The 16568-nt window shown below is 44.4% G+C and overlaps 1 protein-coding gene across 1 annotated transcript in view; it reads left to right on the plus strand.

Moving 5' to 3' along the window:
• The first annotated feature begins 3378 nt into the window (after nucleotides 1-3378).
• PDK3 (pyruvate dehydrogenase kinase 3) overlaps nucleotides 3379-16568 on the plus strand; it is a 137664-nt gene continuing 124474 nt past the window's right edge. Inside the window, exon 1 of the mRNA XM_077480768.1 lies at nucleotides 3379-3809. Coding sequence (XP_077336894.1) covers nucleotides 3704-3809 — 106 coding nt within the window. The 5' untranslated portion in view covers nucleotides 3379-3703. The remainder of the gene's footprint in view (nucleotides 3810-16568) is intronic.

Genomic DNA, 16568 nt, shown 5'->3' on the forward strand with positions numbered 1-16568 from the left:
TGTATCTTTATGAAAACATGTATAAACATGCATCTTTGTGCAACCATGTATCTTTATGCAAACATATATAACCATGTATTTTTATGCAAACATGTATAAACATGCATCTTTGTGCAGACATGTATCTTTATGCAGACATGTAACTTTATGCAACCATGTATCTTTATGCAAACTTGTATAATATGTATCTTTAGCAAAGGTACATTGCAGAAACCATGCATTTCTGCAACTGTGAGCTCCAGAAACCATGCATTTCAGTAATCGTGCATTTTAGCTAGTTTGCAAGCATGCATCTGCTTAACTGCAGTTGGCCCCATACTAGTCCTGCAGGATTTTTGCTTTGTGCGTGTGTGAGAGTGTGTGTGTGGGTGTGTATATATATATATATATATATATATATATATATATATATATATATATATATATATATATATATATATATATCTGTATCTATCTATCTATCTATCTATCTATCTATCTATCTATATATATATATAGCCACTCTAAATGCATTGAGTTGCTGCCATATGATTGGCTAATTAACAGTTGAACAGGTGTACACCATAAGTTTGTGTATATATATATAGATATATATATATATATATATATATATATATATCTACATCTATCTATCTATCTATATCTATATATGTATATATATATATATATATATATAGAGAGAGAGAGAGAGAGAGAGAGAGAGGGAGAGAGAGAGGGGGAGAGAGAGAGAGAGAGAGAGAGAGAGAGAGCTCTAAATATATGTATATATATATATATATAAAAAATACATATATATATATATATATATATATATATATATATATATATATATATATATATATATATATATATAGCACTGACCCCCGAAGGAGCGGCTGATTTAATTGGGCTTACCGTTACCTTCTTGACCTTGTGTATGTCGAGGGGTTTCCCGTGGTTGATGGCCCAAGAACTGTAGAGATTGACACCAGATCCGCTTGAGGGATGTTTATTTGCAAAGAAGAAGTAAACAAAACACAGTCTCTCAAAGAGGGTTTAGGTAGAAAGTCCAGGTACTTTTGGAACTTAGTCAAATAGAAAAGTCTCACTCATTAGAAAATCCAGAGAATAGCCATTCACAACTGGATCCTCACTCTTATCGGATAGTCCTTCTCTCACTAGGCCTAGCAGCCGATAGATTGCTCAAAGAAAAGTCTCTGCCACAGACTTGTGGTAACACTGGTGAATAAAGTCTCTGCCACGGACTTGCTGTAGAACACTTGTTGTAACTGAAGGATGTAGGCAACTTAGAGAGCCCTCATATGGTACCAGGATCTTGCCGTCGGTCCGGCGATACCATACGAGCGTAGATTCGCTTAGGGTCCTTCAACTGAGCCTCCAGGCTCCTTCTGAGAAGCCAGACTTCCGCATGGCTTTCTCCCAAAGAGTCCCCCCCTGGTTGCTGGGCCTCTCCACAACTGAGACAGCACCGGACCACCCCCGAATCCTCCTTCCAGTTACTTTGCCTTGGGCTAGCCAGCCCTGAGACTCAAAATTGGATGGATCCGCACCCCAGGCCATGAGATCCCTGGGGGCTGGTCAGGAGGACCAGGACCAAACAGCCAGAAAGCACTTCTGGACCTGAACTCCAAAGCACGTGACGTCAGCACCTTAAGTACCCTCTCCCAGAATGCACAGCAAGAGGACACTCCCACTGGGCTGGTTCCGAGAAAGAATTGGCACTCAATGCACCTAATTGGACTGCGTTCTCCCACCTGCCAGAGATGACAGCGCCACCTATGGTCAAGCAGAACACAATGCAATCCAGCTAGACTGGTACTGAGACCAAAATTTGGTATAAATAAACCCAAAACCAAACTGCGGTTCCAGGAATATTAACCACTTGCCGCCTGCCATATAGCAAAATTACGGTGGCAGTGTGGTTTTAATATCCAGACCGGATGTCATATGATGCCCCCGGGGGCACGCATCGTGGCGATCGTTGTTTGCGGCGTGTCAGTCTGACACCCCGCAACTACGATCTCAGTAAAGAGTCTCTGACGGAGACTCTTTACCATGTGATCAGCCATGCCCAATCACGGCTGATCACAGTGTAAATAGGAAGAGCCAGTGATCAGCTTTTCCTCACTTGCGTCTGTCAGACGAGAGTAGAGGAGAGCGGATAGGCTGCTCTTCTGACAGGGGGGGTCTGTGCTGATCGATTATCAGCACAGCACCCCCGAGGATGCTCACACTGGACCACCAGGGATGTCACCAGACCACCAGGGATGCCCAGCACCAGGTATGCCCCCTAGACCACCAGGGATGCCAGTCAGTGCCCACAATGGATGCCAATCAGTGCCCACAATGGGCATCACTGATTACCATGCATTATTGTTTGGCACTGATTGGCATCCATCCCTACAATACTGTACACTACAAGGCCGCCTATCAGTGCCCATCCGTGCCGCCTATCAGTGCCTATCCATGCCACCTATCAGTGCCCATCCATGCTTCTTATCAGTGCCCATCCATGCCAATCCGTGCCACCTATCCATGACGATCCATGCCACCTATCAGTGCCTATTTGTGCCACCTATCAGTGTCTATCTGTGCCGCCTATCAGTGCCACTTCATTGATGCCATATCATCGGTGCCGATCAGTGCCGCCTTATCAGTGCCCGTCACTGCAGCCCCGTCAGTGCCCATCAGTGAAGGAGAAAACTTACTTATTTACAAAGTTTTGTAACTGAAACAAAAAAAACATGTTTTTTTCAAAGTTTTCGGTCTTTTTTATTTGTTTAGCAGAAAATAAAAATCCCAGAGGCGATCAAATACCACCAAAAGAAAGCTCTATTTGTGGGAACAAAATGATAAAAATTTTGTTTGGGTACAGTGTAGCATGACCGCGCAATTGTTATTCAAAGTGTGACAGAGCTGAAAGCTCACAATTCGTCTGGGCAGTAAGATGTATAATTGCCCTGTATTGAAGTGGTTAAATGAGTAAAAACACAAAGCGCATGCTCTTCAGGAGCCAGCCCTACATATATATAAATATCTATGTATCTATATCTATCTATCTATCTATCTATGTGTTTATAGTCACGCTTACAGTTTTGCTGTTCTATGGCACTGTATACCTCTGACTCTTGCGTACTTTCCTAGACTCATGTCTCTGCGCCGACGTCACGGCCAGCCATCCACCTCATTCATTGTTTATCTCGTTGTTTTACCTGCACGACCTACTTATTCAAGCTCTCCACCAATCAGATGACTGAATGGGTGGGACTGTAGCTCCAAGTCACGGCCAGTCACGCCCACAGGCTCCTGCTCACGAACGCGCCTGGTCCCTGGTGTAGGAATGTAAGTGTGGACGTGCTGTGCACGGGAACGCGCGGGTCAGGGGAGGGGGGCGTGTCCAGGCCTCTTCTGCCAGCGCTGGTGCCGAGTAGGAGGCGTCGGACCATTGGCTGTTTCCTTCCTTTTCTCTGCAATCAGCATTGTTTACTTTCAGCACTGGACACCGGCTATCTGTCCAGAGGCAGCATCGGCTGTGCCCCGGTGTCCAGCAACTGCAGCATCCTGCTCAGCCGTCATCTACATGTCTATGCTTACTAAGAGACGCATCTCTATAGGGCAATGGGCATAGTAGCAGGCTGTAATAGGTAGATGGTGTCATTGTAAACATTCCCTGTTGCTGGTCACTTACCTGCTGTGGAGAATCATGAGGTTGTGCAGGTACCTGCTGAAAAACACCATCCCCAATCAGATCGAGTACTACTCCAAGTTCTCCCCCTCTCCTCTCTCCATCAAGCAGTTCCTGGATTTTGGTGAGTGTTAAATGTCATTGTGCACAGTGCTGTTGTGTCATAGTGTGTCATATTGTGTCATAGTGTGTCATGGGGGCTCCAGTTCTCTTATGATGGATTTTAATCTAGAATATTGTCAGGTTGTACCTTGTTGATTATTGATAAGATCAGAGAGAGATAGAAGGGATGGAGAGAACGAGGGACCAAGGACAGATCTAATAGAGGTGGAGATGATCAGATAAGAGAATATGAAGAAGACTTTAAAGCATTATTAAACCCAGTAGCAAACATTTATTATATTACAGTTTTTTTTCGTTTCTAAGGCTAGGTTCACACTGCTGCGATGCGGGAACGCTGCGAATCTACTGCGGGTTCCCGCATCGCATGCCTCCCGTATGCGAACTGCTGGGAGTGTCAATTAAAAGTTAATGACACCTCCAAATCAGTTTGCATATCGCAGTGCGATCTGCAAACTCGTACAGGAATCGGATCGCATGGTGTGAACACCCATGCGATCCGATTCTGCTGCGCACCAAAAAAAGGGTCCTGTACGAGTTTGAGCCAGATGCGTGGCGAATTCAGCCATACTATCTGTATGGCTGAAATCGAATCGCACAGAGATCGCATGTGATTTGCACTGCAGTGCAGTGCGAATCACATCCGATCTCAGACATCGCAGCAGTGTGAACCTAGCCTTAGGCTTCATGTACACGGGACGTTTTTACAACCTCTCCTGAACGATTTAACTTGACAGATGGTAACCCAGAGTTTAAAACGTCAGTTTTGCTGCATTTACATGGCGCGTTTAGCTGCGTTTGACATATTTGAAGCGTTTGACATATTTTTTTTTTTTAAGATAGCCAAAAATGAAAAACATCTGTAAATGAAATGCGGCTAAATGTGAGTTACCGCGTTTAGAAGCGTTTGCCACCTGCCTAAAAACGACAATAAATGAACCTGTGTACATGTACTTATAAGATAACAATGGATGAGTTCAGGGGCAGCTGAAAAAAGCATCCAACTGCCTCTGAACGTCCATTTACCAGCAGCAGTGTACATGAGGTCTTATGCCCCGTACACACGATCGGACTTTCCCACAACAAAACAGTGGATTTTTGTTCGAAGCTTGTTGGCTCCAACTTGTCTTGCATACACACGGTCACACAAATGTTGGCCAACAATTACGAACGTATATCGCAATTACGAACGCTAGTTATATCTCCAGCTCGTACTTGATTTCGAGCATGCGTGGACTTTTGTCCAACGGACTTGTGTACACACGATCAAAAGTCCGACAACAAACATTTGTTGGCGGAAAAATTGAGAACCTGCTAGCCAACATTTGTTGGCGGAAAGTCCGACAACAAATGTTCGATGGAGCATACACACGGTCAGACTTTCCGCCAACAAGCTCGCATCCAACATTTGTTGTTGGAAAATCCGATTGTACGGAGCATAAGATGTCATGGCTGCATTCATTTTCTTTTTTTCCCTTTACTTTTACCTGGTGATCTGGCCAGTAAGTCTATTGTTTTTCAACAGAACACACTGTCCTGCAGATGTAGCAGTTAGTGAGTTGAGACAAACCATTTACCACTGACAGGGGTGCTTGCAATAATCAGCTTTTATTTATGTAAAACCTTTATCCCAAAAGTAAAAAAACTGGTGGAACTGCTCATAAAGTTTTAGCTGGAGTTTGGCTTTAAGGATGTAGGCATCCTAGTGTATTACTGGTCAGATCACCAGGTGAAAACAAATGCAGCCACCACATCTAATGATTGGTAAGCTGCAATATATTACATTTTTGGTGTTGGGTTCAGTACGAGACAACAATACTACTTGGGGTACAAGCTAACATACTGGAAAGCTGTTTTAGGCAGTCTGAAGAAGTTATCAGTAGTCTGCAATAGTCTTGTCTATCCCCCTGGGTCTCATATACATAGATGAAAGAAATTCGATAGAATGAATACTCTCTAGAACAGCCTTTTGCAACCTTTTTAACATGGAGGAACCTTTGAAGCAACTTTCTGGTATCATGGAACCTCTGCTAATAATAGTGACTGGGGAGAATCCCGCCCCCACAGATAGCTATAAAGATAATTTTGGACTCAATGGTTAATAATCTGATAGGCAGACATATTTTTTAAATTTCCCAAGCAACCCCGAGCAACCTCTGGAGGAACTCTAGAATTTCACAGAACCCAGGTTGGGAAAGGCTGGTCTAGAAGAAGTTAATACTAGTCTGGGATTGTGTGAAGACCTAATAGAGTACTTCCCCATAAAAAGGGAAGGTAAAAAGATATAAATTACCCGGTTTGTAAAGGGTACACTTTTTTAGGTATGTGTAGATCTTTGGAGGTTCCCCCAGATAGTTTTAATATATATAATAAAATGTCATATTTTGTGATGTTTAGTGGATTAAGTGGTCAGAGTAGATTAGCACATTGCTTCAACTATAGTGAAACTCAAGGCTGCATCAAATATGAGGATCCATCAGAAGCGAGGATCCATTATAGACGAGGATCCATCAGATACGAGAATCCATCAGATACGAGAATCCATCAGAAACGAGGATCCATCAGAAACGAGGATCCATCAGATACGAGGATCCATCAGAAACGAGGATCCATCAGAAACGAAGATCCATCAGAAACGAGGATCCATCAGATACGAGGATCCATCTTAGATGAGGATCCATCAGAGACGAGGATCCATCAGAGACGAGGATCCATCAAATACTAGGATCCATCAGGTGCAAGGACCCATGAGATATAAAGATACATCAGATACTAGGATCCATCAGATAATAGGATCTGTCATTGATAATGAGGTACCATAAAGAACCATAGTGATGTGCAGTAACCCATAGCAACATATCAGATTACTTTGTTCAACTTACTAAACTCAATGATTTCTGATTGGTTGAAGTGAGTTACTTTACTTTGCACGTTGCAGTTATTCTTTGACTTCCATGTCCATATTAAAGTAAAACCTCCGTTTTTAAAAGGTCTTTTAAAAATAACTGTTTGCCCCATAATGACCAATGAGATCTAAAGCTGTGAATAGATCCTGTAGCCTGTGACTGTGATGAGTTTGGGCTTAGGCCTCATTCACACACAGTGTTTTAATGCCAGCTGCCAAAAAAATCCAGTGGATTTCTGTGACTGAATTCCAAGTTGGATGGGGAGCGTTGTGGCTGCTCAGTACATAGCAATGACAGGCTGACAGCAGCTATCTGCAGGGGTTCAGATATAATTGCACATGAAATTATTTACCTGTGGTTAATTACAGATGATCGCTCCTGGATGCAAACAGCTTGAGTCCAGGAAGCTATCTGTCCCCAACCACAAGTAATCACTTGTGGTGAAAATTCCTCCACTCAGTGGGATTGATTTACCAAAGGCAATTAGGCTGTTCACTTGACAAGGGAAGTTGCACTTTGCGAGGGAATTTTCCCCAGAGCTTAGTGAATGTGGTGAAATTTCACTTTGAAAAGAATACCCAATCATGTGCAAGGATGCTTGCACGATTGGATGATGGAAGTTAGCAGAGCTTCCACTCATTCAATAAGCTTTGGGAAAAGTGCCTTTGCAAAGTGCAACTTCCCTTTCAAAGTGAACAGTCTAATTTCCCTTTAGTAAATCAAACCCAATGAGTAAATGTGACCACTATGCTGCTTGTAATCCTAGTCAGCGGTTCTAAATGCCACATCACACTGCTCTGGAGCTCATCCTGGTATATTTTTAGTGCAGTTGGTATTCAGACTAATAACATAATGTTTTGTTTGCAGTCTGGGTATTTTACAAAAGTTATAACAGAAAAAAAAAACAGTGATAGTTGAAAAATTACCAAAAATGTCTTATTGGATTTCCTGCTTTATTTCAAAGAGTTTTAACACAGGGGTTTCCAAACTTTCTAAACAAGGGCCGGATTACTGTCCTTCAGACTTTAGGTTGTAAACCCTCGTGTTTTTTCACCTCAATGCATCCTATGCATTAAGGTGAAAAAACTTCTGGCAGTGACCAGCCCGCCCCCATTTTACTTATCTGAGCCCCGTAATTCCCTCTGCGGAGACGCACTCTCCCTCTCTGCACGGGGTCCCTGCTCTTGATTGGCTAGATTGATACCAGCGCAGCCATTGGCTCCTGCTGCTGTCAATCAAATCCAGTGACTCGGGGGGCGGTCCTGAGTCTGCCATTCGTGTCTATGGACGCAAATGTTGGACTCGGTAGCATGCCCACATGGTAACCCCCAGGGAGAGCGCTTCCCCTAGGGGGTTATCGCGAGCCGCGAGAGCCACCGGGAGACCCCAGAAATGGACAATCGGGGCTACACTGTGCAAAACGAGCTGCACAGTGGAGGTAAGTATGACATGTTTGTAAACCTTCCTGTTTTTTTGTTTTTTTTTAAATAACAATCACTTTAACTCTTGCAATGCGGGGGCAGCCCTACAGCAAGGGAGCTTTTTTAACCTTTCCCCGGAGTTGAGCTTTAAGGTAAAAAATGTGCCCATAGTATATACAAAGAATGTCTTCCCTTTAAGCTTGGAATTCGTTTTTGTTAGGCTGAAGATCTGGTTAGCTTTCGGTTTTGATTTTGAACCGTTAGGACGTGTTTGTTGACATACCATTTGTGGAAATTGGTCTGAACAAGGAATGCTTCTTGAACTATAACAATGTAGTTACCCAACTACATTGAGCAAATAGCTAATTTTCACAAATCTTGTTTTAGGAAGGACAGAGCAACATGTTGGTGTTTCAGCACCATGGACATGCAGTTGAATGTATGAGGGCTCGTTCACACATAGTGGGGGATTCACTAAAACTGGTGCGCACAGAATCTGGTGCAGCTGTGCATAGTAACCAATCACCTTCTAACGCCAGCTTGCTCAATTAAGCTTTGACAGTAAAACCTGGAAGCTGATTGGTTACTCTGCACAGCTGCACCAAATTCAGTGTGCATCAGTTTTGCTCCTTCTGCTAATTTCATGTTAATAGAAGTTTGGTGAGTGTTGATTCGTGCTTTTCATTCGCGCTTTTCAAAAAAAAGTCTTTGAAAATGAATTAGCAATAACTCCATCAGTATCACCTGCAAAGCAGCTTCATTATTATCCCATTAAAGAAGAAGAGAATGTGCGCTGCATTTCGAGAATTCATAATTTGCCACGTCACGAATGTTAATTCTCCATTATGAACGCTAGTTTACAAGACCGACAGCTTCTGGCTCGTCCTTGGTTCCGAGCATGCGCGTTTGTACTTCAGACTTTTGTCCGGCGGACTTATGTACACACGCTTGTAAAATCCAACAACAGCCATTTGTCCGTGGAAAATTTTAAAACCTGCCATCCAACATTTGTCCGCGGAAAATCCGTCAATTGTCCAATGGAGCGTACAAACGGCCGGATTTTACGCCAACAGCCTGACATCACTCATTTTCCATCGGAAAATCCGATCGTGTGTACGCGGCTTAAGTCACTTCACATTAGCTCTTGGAAGTATTTTAGCTCCAGGCACTTAAAGTACAGTAAAGCAAAGCAAAATATACTGTATGTTCTGGGAACGGGGAGTTATGTGAGAATGTGAGGAAAATGGTATTGTGAGACACTCGCGCCTTGGTGTTATGTGGCAATTAAAATGAGCCGCTGCTGTCTAGTATTGTCCCCTTAAAGGGGCAAATGAGAAATAATGAGGGAATGGACTGTGCTTGCTCCACCTTATGTTAATAAAGTTACTATGGTTGCAAAAATGATGTTGATGTGTAACTAATACGACATTAATAACGCGCATATAATCACAAAGTGACAAATTGTTAAAGTGCTTATGGTCACATTAGTGCAAATCAAAGTCTATTTCAAGTGCACAACTGATGTCCCATCAGTGTCCATGCTTCCACCTCCTGGGGATATTGTAATAGGTCCGCACTCACCAGATAGGTTGGACTCCCTTGCCTTATAGCAAAAAGGAATCAGCCGTGCATATTATCGGACGAATCATCATCCTTTTTTTTTGTATGCTAATCTCACGTCAAATCTGATGAATTTACTAAAGTTGCAAAAATTCTCGTACGACAGAATAAAAATTCAGAAGAGATGTAATATGTTGTAATGCATTTGTATTGCATTTTCGAACAACAGGTGTACTGATTAAACTAAAATCATATGATCTGGCATCGTACGAAAAAAATTTCCGTGCATGTCCGATAGAATAATATCGGATGAACTGTCCTGATTGGCCCTGGAAAGCTCTGTACTAACGATCCGATTATCGTACGATTGATTAGAATTCTGCATTTTTCATATGATTTTCGGATCGTGTGTACGAGGCATTAGTAAATCTCCCCCATGGTATGGTCTGCACTGAATAAATGCCAGTCACAATTGTTTTTTATGTGCCCCATTCAAGTGGTTCTAAAGGCAGAAGTTTTTTTTTTACTTTAAGGCATTCTACGCATTAAGGTAAAAAATGTCTTCATTCAGCTCCCCCCCCCCCCCCCCAAAATTGTTAGCTGAGCCTCATCTCAACCCAATCACAGTCAGTGCGGAGAGAGTGGGGAGCAGGGCTGAGCCACACTTTGTGTGTCTGGTTCAGGAGCGAGCACGCAGCTTGTTATGGGGGCACTCGGCAGTGGGGAGGAACCCAGAGCACCGGCTGGGGACCACAGAAGAGGAGGATTGGGACGGCTTTGTTCAAAACCAATTACAAACAACAGGTAAGTATACCATGTTTTGATATTTAACCACTTGAGACCCGCGCTATAGCCGAATGACGGCTACAGTGCGGATCTCCTTTGCCGGGACTACGTCTATTGACGTAGTCCCGTGCACGAGCGGCCTGCGCGCCCCCTGAGGGGCGTGCGCGGCGCGCTCTGTGATCGGCGAGTCTACGAGACTCGCCTGATCACCGATCCGTGCAAGGGGTCGATTTCCGACCCCTTATCACGTGATCAGCTGTCAGCCAATGACAGCTGATCATGTGATATAACGGAGCCGGTAATCGGCTATTATTCCTCCTCGCGCTGACAGAGCGAGGAGAAAAAAAAAAGGCGATCACCGGCGGCCGTGATCGGGACATCAGTCCCGATCACGGCCAGCCCTGCCAGTGCCCACCTGCCCCCTGCCAGTGCCCACCTGCCCCCTGCTTTGCCATAATAAAAAATGTGTCCCCCCTGTCAGTGCCACCCAGCAGTTCCCATAGTGCCACCCAGCAGTGCCCACAGTGCCACCCAGCAGTGCCCACAATCTGCCTCAACAAAGGTGCTGCACCCCAGTGCCACATATCCGTGCCCAGCAGTGCCGCCCAGCAGTGCCGCCCATCAGTGCCCAGCAGTGCCACCTATCAGAGCCACCTATCAGTGCCACCTATCAGTGCCCATCAGTCCCATCTATCAGTGGTACCTATCAGTGCCCCTTAGTGCCACCCATCCGTGCCATCTTATCTGTGCCCGTCTTTGCCCATCAGTGCCGCCTTATCTGTGCCCATCGGTGCTGCCTTATCTGTGCCTATTAGTGCCGCCTTAACTATGCCTATCAGTGCCCACCAGTGCAGCCTATCAGTGCCCACCAATGCAGCCTATCAGTGCCCACCAGTGCAGCCTATCAGTGCCGCCTCATCAGCGCACTTCAATGAAGGAGAAAAATGACCTGTTTGCAAAATTTTATAACAAACTATTAAACATGATTTTTTTTTTTTGCATCTTTTTTTGTTTGTTTAGCAAAAAATAAAACTCCCAGCTGTGATTAAATACCACCAAAAGAAAGCTCTATTTGTGGGAAAAAAATGATAAAAATTTCATTTGGGTACAGTGTTGTATGCCCGCGCAATTGTCATTCAAAGTGCATCAGTGCTGAAAGCTGAAAATTGGTCTGGGACTGAGGGGGGTTTAAGTGCCCAGTAAGCAAGTGGTTAAAAAAAATTGCATTTAGAACCTCTTTGACACTGCAAAGCAGATAGGAGTTGCGGTGGGATGTGGTCATGTGCAGGTATGTAGCATTTCACCAAAGGCACTGAGAGGCACCATGTCACCACTGAGCAGTATGCTGCTGTGTGAAGACAGGAATCAAGCGTCACTTTTAAAACTTCAAATAAAGTTCAAATGAAAAAAAAAAGTGAACAGTTTGATGACAGAAACATGCATGGCAATGTCCATTTATAGTAGCTCACTGGAACTATAAATTGGCGGAGCATTTAGACAGTATAAACGAGTGCCCTAAAAAGAAATTTGATGTTTGCTTAGGAAGAGACTTACCGTATATACTCGAGTATAGGCCGACCCGAGTATAAGCCGAGGCCCCCAATTTACCCCCAAAAAACTGGGAAACCTATTGACTCGTGTATAAGCCGAGGGTGAGATATGCCTGTCCATCCCTGTGTGTGTGTCCATCCATCCATCCATCCCTGTGTGTGTGTGTGTCCATCCATCCCTGTGTGTGTGTGTCCATCCATCCATCCCTGTGTGTGTGTCCATCCATCCATCCATCCCTGTGTGTGTGTGTGTCCATCCATCCATCCATCCCTGTGTGTGTGTCCATCCATCCATCCCTGTGTGTGTGTGTGTGTGTGTGTGTGTGTGTGTGTGTGTGTGTGTGTGTGTGTGTGTGTGTGTGGCCTTGTGTGTCCAGCCTACCTGTGTCCTGAGCCTCCGTCCGGTCCCGAGCCTCCGTCCGGTCCCGTCCCGTCCCGAGACTCCGTCCGGTCCCGTCCCGTCCCGAGCCGAGCCTCCGTCCGGTCCCGTCCCAGGATCACCGCTCTTCGTCGGCGCCCATTCCCCTGTTCAAATGCCGCGCCTCCCTGTCTGTGATAGGCGGAACACAATTTCCCAGCAGCCTGTGTTCCGCCTATCACGGACATCGTCTCATCCTCGTCCGTAGTACGAGGATGAGACGATGTCGGTGATAGGCGGAACACAGGCTGCTGGGAAATTCAGTGTTCCGCCTATCACAGGCGAAGGCGGAGCCGGAGGCGCGGCTTTTGAATTATAGAATGGCCGCTGTCTGTCTGCTCGACACGCTGATCGAGCAGGCAGACAGCGATGACTCGAGTATAAGCCGAGGGGGGCACTTTCAGCCTCAAAAAAGAGGCTGAAAATCTCGGCTTATACTCGAGTATATACGGTAAATAATCAGCACTGTTATTGTTAACCAAACCAAAATAATGCTTATTTTGGTAAGGTAATATTAAAAATCATATTTAAGGCCCCTTTCACATAAGTGGACCGATCAAGTCTGCCTGTCTCTTTTTCAGGCAGACCCGATCGGAAAACCTGTGTTTGCCAAAAACAGTCTATCGGATCAGATGACGGTCCTTTCCATCCAACCTCCCCATAGAGAACAGTGGGCTGTGTCCGTGTTCGCTCAGTATTAGTGGACATGGACCTGTCATCCGCCAGCTCAGCGGACAGATCCCCTGCTGAGCAAGCTGATCCACTTGTCACAGGCCACCTTGTGCGAATGGGGACTAAATATTAACATAATGTTAGTTTTTGGGGGCGGATTCCTCCATTCTCTATAGAGTGACAGTTGTCAACGGACGTCTGTCCATTAATAACCAATGTCATCCAAACCGATCCTGTCAGAAAACAACCAGACAGATCAGAACCTCCAGTCTCCTCTGTGGAGCGACGGTTATCAACGGACATGTGTCTCACCCGCCAACATCCAAACCAATCCTATCGGCCAAAAACAGACGGATGGAGATTCCCATCTGCCTGGCAGATCGGATCGGCCCTTTTACATTTGACCATCCATAGAGCAAAGCCGCCGTGTCGGCTCTGCGTAAGTGGAGTGGACACTCCTCTGTGGAGCTGCAGGTGTCAACGGACATGTCACCCGCCAACATCCAAACTGATCCTATCTGCTAATAACACATGGAGCGGACTCTCCAGTAACCTCCTATGAAGCAACGGTTTACAACGGACATGTCACCCTCCAACATCCAAACTGGTCATGTCTTCTAATAACACATGGATCGGACCCTCCAGTCTCCTATGGAGCAACGGTTGACAACGGACATGTCACCCGCCGACATCCAAACCGGTCCTGTCGGCCAAAAACAGATAGACGGGATCTGTCAATCTATTGGATCAGGCGACCGCCAATAGAGGACAATGGCAGCGTCTTTGTCCGCTTTGCATAAGTGGAGCGGACACAGACCAGACATCCGTCTGCTCAGCAGGAATCAGCGGACAGATCCCCACTGAGCAGGAGGACTCCAATGGAGCTCGCTCCATGTGTAAGGGACCTTACTTTGTTCTTGCAGTTATCGCTGATACTTTCTATGGGCCTCAGTGACACTTTATTGACTAAAAAGTATGAGCTTCAAATGACACATCAAAATCTGTACATTGTGCTTAAAATTGGACTTTTTTACATTTTTATTTTGGATACAGTTACATACATTGCCATCAGTATAGAGTATAGACACTAGGGAGATTCACTCTTTGTATTTGTCTTGGTGATCATTTGAAAGAAAATCCAAAATGTTATTTTCATCAGAACAATAGGGATGCCATCAGTAGCCTCCTGGGACTTGTGATATGTCCTAGAAAACTGCGGGGGAAGGGCCAGGTGGTCCAAACTTCCAGTGGATTTGCCTAGCTAGGTACCTGCTCCCCCACAGAAAATAAAAACGTCCAAAAGTGTTGGTGGAGGGTGAGAGAAGGACATAAATTGAAATTTCTCTTTCAGGCTGAAGTTCTGCTCTGCTGCATAAAAGATTCTTGCAGCTGTAGGTGGATTTCTCAGGGATGCCACAGGCCTTTAGGGTGTGTTTTACTCCCCCAGGAACAAGAAGACCTCTGCTCTGGGTTCCATCCTATTTATACCCCTCTTAGCCCCCTGCTGATCACCCACCATACTGACCAGGTATTGGCTGGAGAGATATTAACTTGCGAGTTTTTCCACCCACTATGTCCCAGGGTCCCCTGGAATACAGGAGGCAGTAACTGAGCTCATACCAGCGGAACCCAGAGCAGACCTGACTAATAAATTCAGGCTCTCCCTGCCTACAGGAAGGCCAAAAACTAAATATGAACCATAAGTAGCGTAATAGGGTGCTACATAGAATATAGTATTTTTTGCTGGTGTGAGACAGGCCAGATGTACTACTTTGGAAAAAAATAAAAGTCTGCTTATTTTATACTGATGAATGCTAACAGCGCAGAAACAGTTGCACGTGATGTAAGTTAATATATTTTGTATTTCAGGGGATCTGAATGCACAGTTAGCACCGAGGTGTAAGTTACATGGTTAATATGGGTAAATAAAAGATTCATGCACAAAAGAATGATCTCAAGGTTAAAGAGACCCTCTACCGCAACTAATTGCTTAAACTGATTGTGGACCACATCCCTGATACACAGAGTCAAAACAAGAAGTCCTCAGATGGGGACTTTAAACCACAAACAGTTTGATGGTAAAAAAATATTCAAAATGTATTACACATTGATAATATATAGCAACATGAACATGGGGATACATGCAAAAAACACAAATATTGGGAGTAGAGATGGAAACCAGCTGCAAGGAAAAACCTAGATCTTTGTCAAACAGACAGAACGTCCAATGCGTTTCGAAAAACAAAATGCAGATCTCCTTCAGGGTCAGAGGGCTTGTGGGTTCCAGATCTGTAGCTTATATCCCAAATGTTGATGCTCCACTCATAAAGACACAGAACATAACTCAAAAATGAAAAGAAAGCTATGTCCATCAGAGCAACGCCCCAGCAACAGAGAACGTGAATAACATCAGCCAAGGGTCCGTATATAGTGAGATGGTCTTATTATATAACTTAGTGGTATAACTCTATATAGACCGTAGCTATAGAGGAGAGGTAGAATAGTACTTTCCCCTTGATGCAGGTCCGGTTGATAGAGAGTGTCTATCAAAAGTTATTAAACCATCCAGAAGATCAAGGCTTAAAGATGGCTGTATCTATCAGCCAGATATCTGGCTGTGCCTTATGGATCTTAAAGTTGGAGTCAAAATGATGTGGCTGGAGATGTGGCTGGTGGTGTCTGGCAAAGTAGAGCCTCTGCTTTTGACTCCAACTTTAAGATCCATAAGGCACATCCAGATATCTGGCAGATGGATACAACCATCTTTAAACCTTGATCTTCTGGATGGTTTTGACATACACTCTCTATCAACCGGACCTGCATCAAGGGGAAAGTACTATTCTACCTGTCCCTGAAGAAGATCTGCATTTTGTTTTTTCGAAACGTGTTGGTGGTTCTGTCTGTCTGACAAAGCTCTGGGCTTTTCCCTGCAGTTGGTTTCCATTTCTGCTCCCAATATTTGTGTTTGTTGCGTATGTCCCCATGTTCATGTTGTTATATATTATCAATGTTTAATAAATGAAAAAAAAATTTGACCATCAAACTGTTTGTGGCCCAGTTTAAAGTCCCAATCTGAGGAATTCTTGTTTTGATCTCAAGGTTAATGACACCAAAACGAATATTTCAGTTTGTGGGGCTGCGTAAAAGGCTCTATATACAGTACGTGTTGGTTTAATATGTAGCTCAGGACATCTCTTGGCAAAATGTCAGCCACTCTAATACTTAGTTCTACCTAATTTGCTATTTATAAAGCCTAATAATGGGTTTGGTCTTGCTAAATAAATTCCCAGTAATGCTAATTTAATAAATAAATAACTGTGGAGTACAGCCAAAAGAAAGTGACGTCTTTCTTGTGACCTGGGGTGGGGAAGAAGGCAGACACACACAGGTTGATTTACTAAAGGCAAATAGATTGTTCACTTTGCAAGGGAATTTTCCTTAGTAATAATC

Source organism: Lithobates pipiens, unplaced genomic scaffold, assembly GCF_037356315.1.
Source record: "Lithobates pipiens isolate NorthernLeopardFrog02 unplaced genomic scaffold, aLitPip1_a1.2 Scaffold_16, whole genome shotgun sequence".
NCBI classification, from domain to species: domain Eukaryota; kingdom Metazoa; phylum Chordata; class Amphibia; order Anura; family Ranidae; genus Lithobates; species Lithobates pipiens.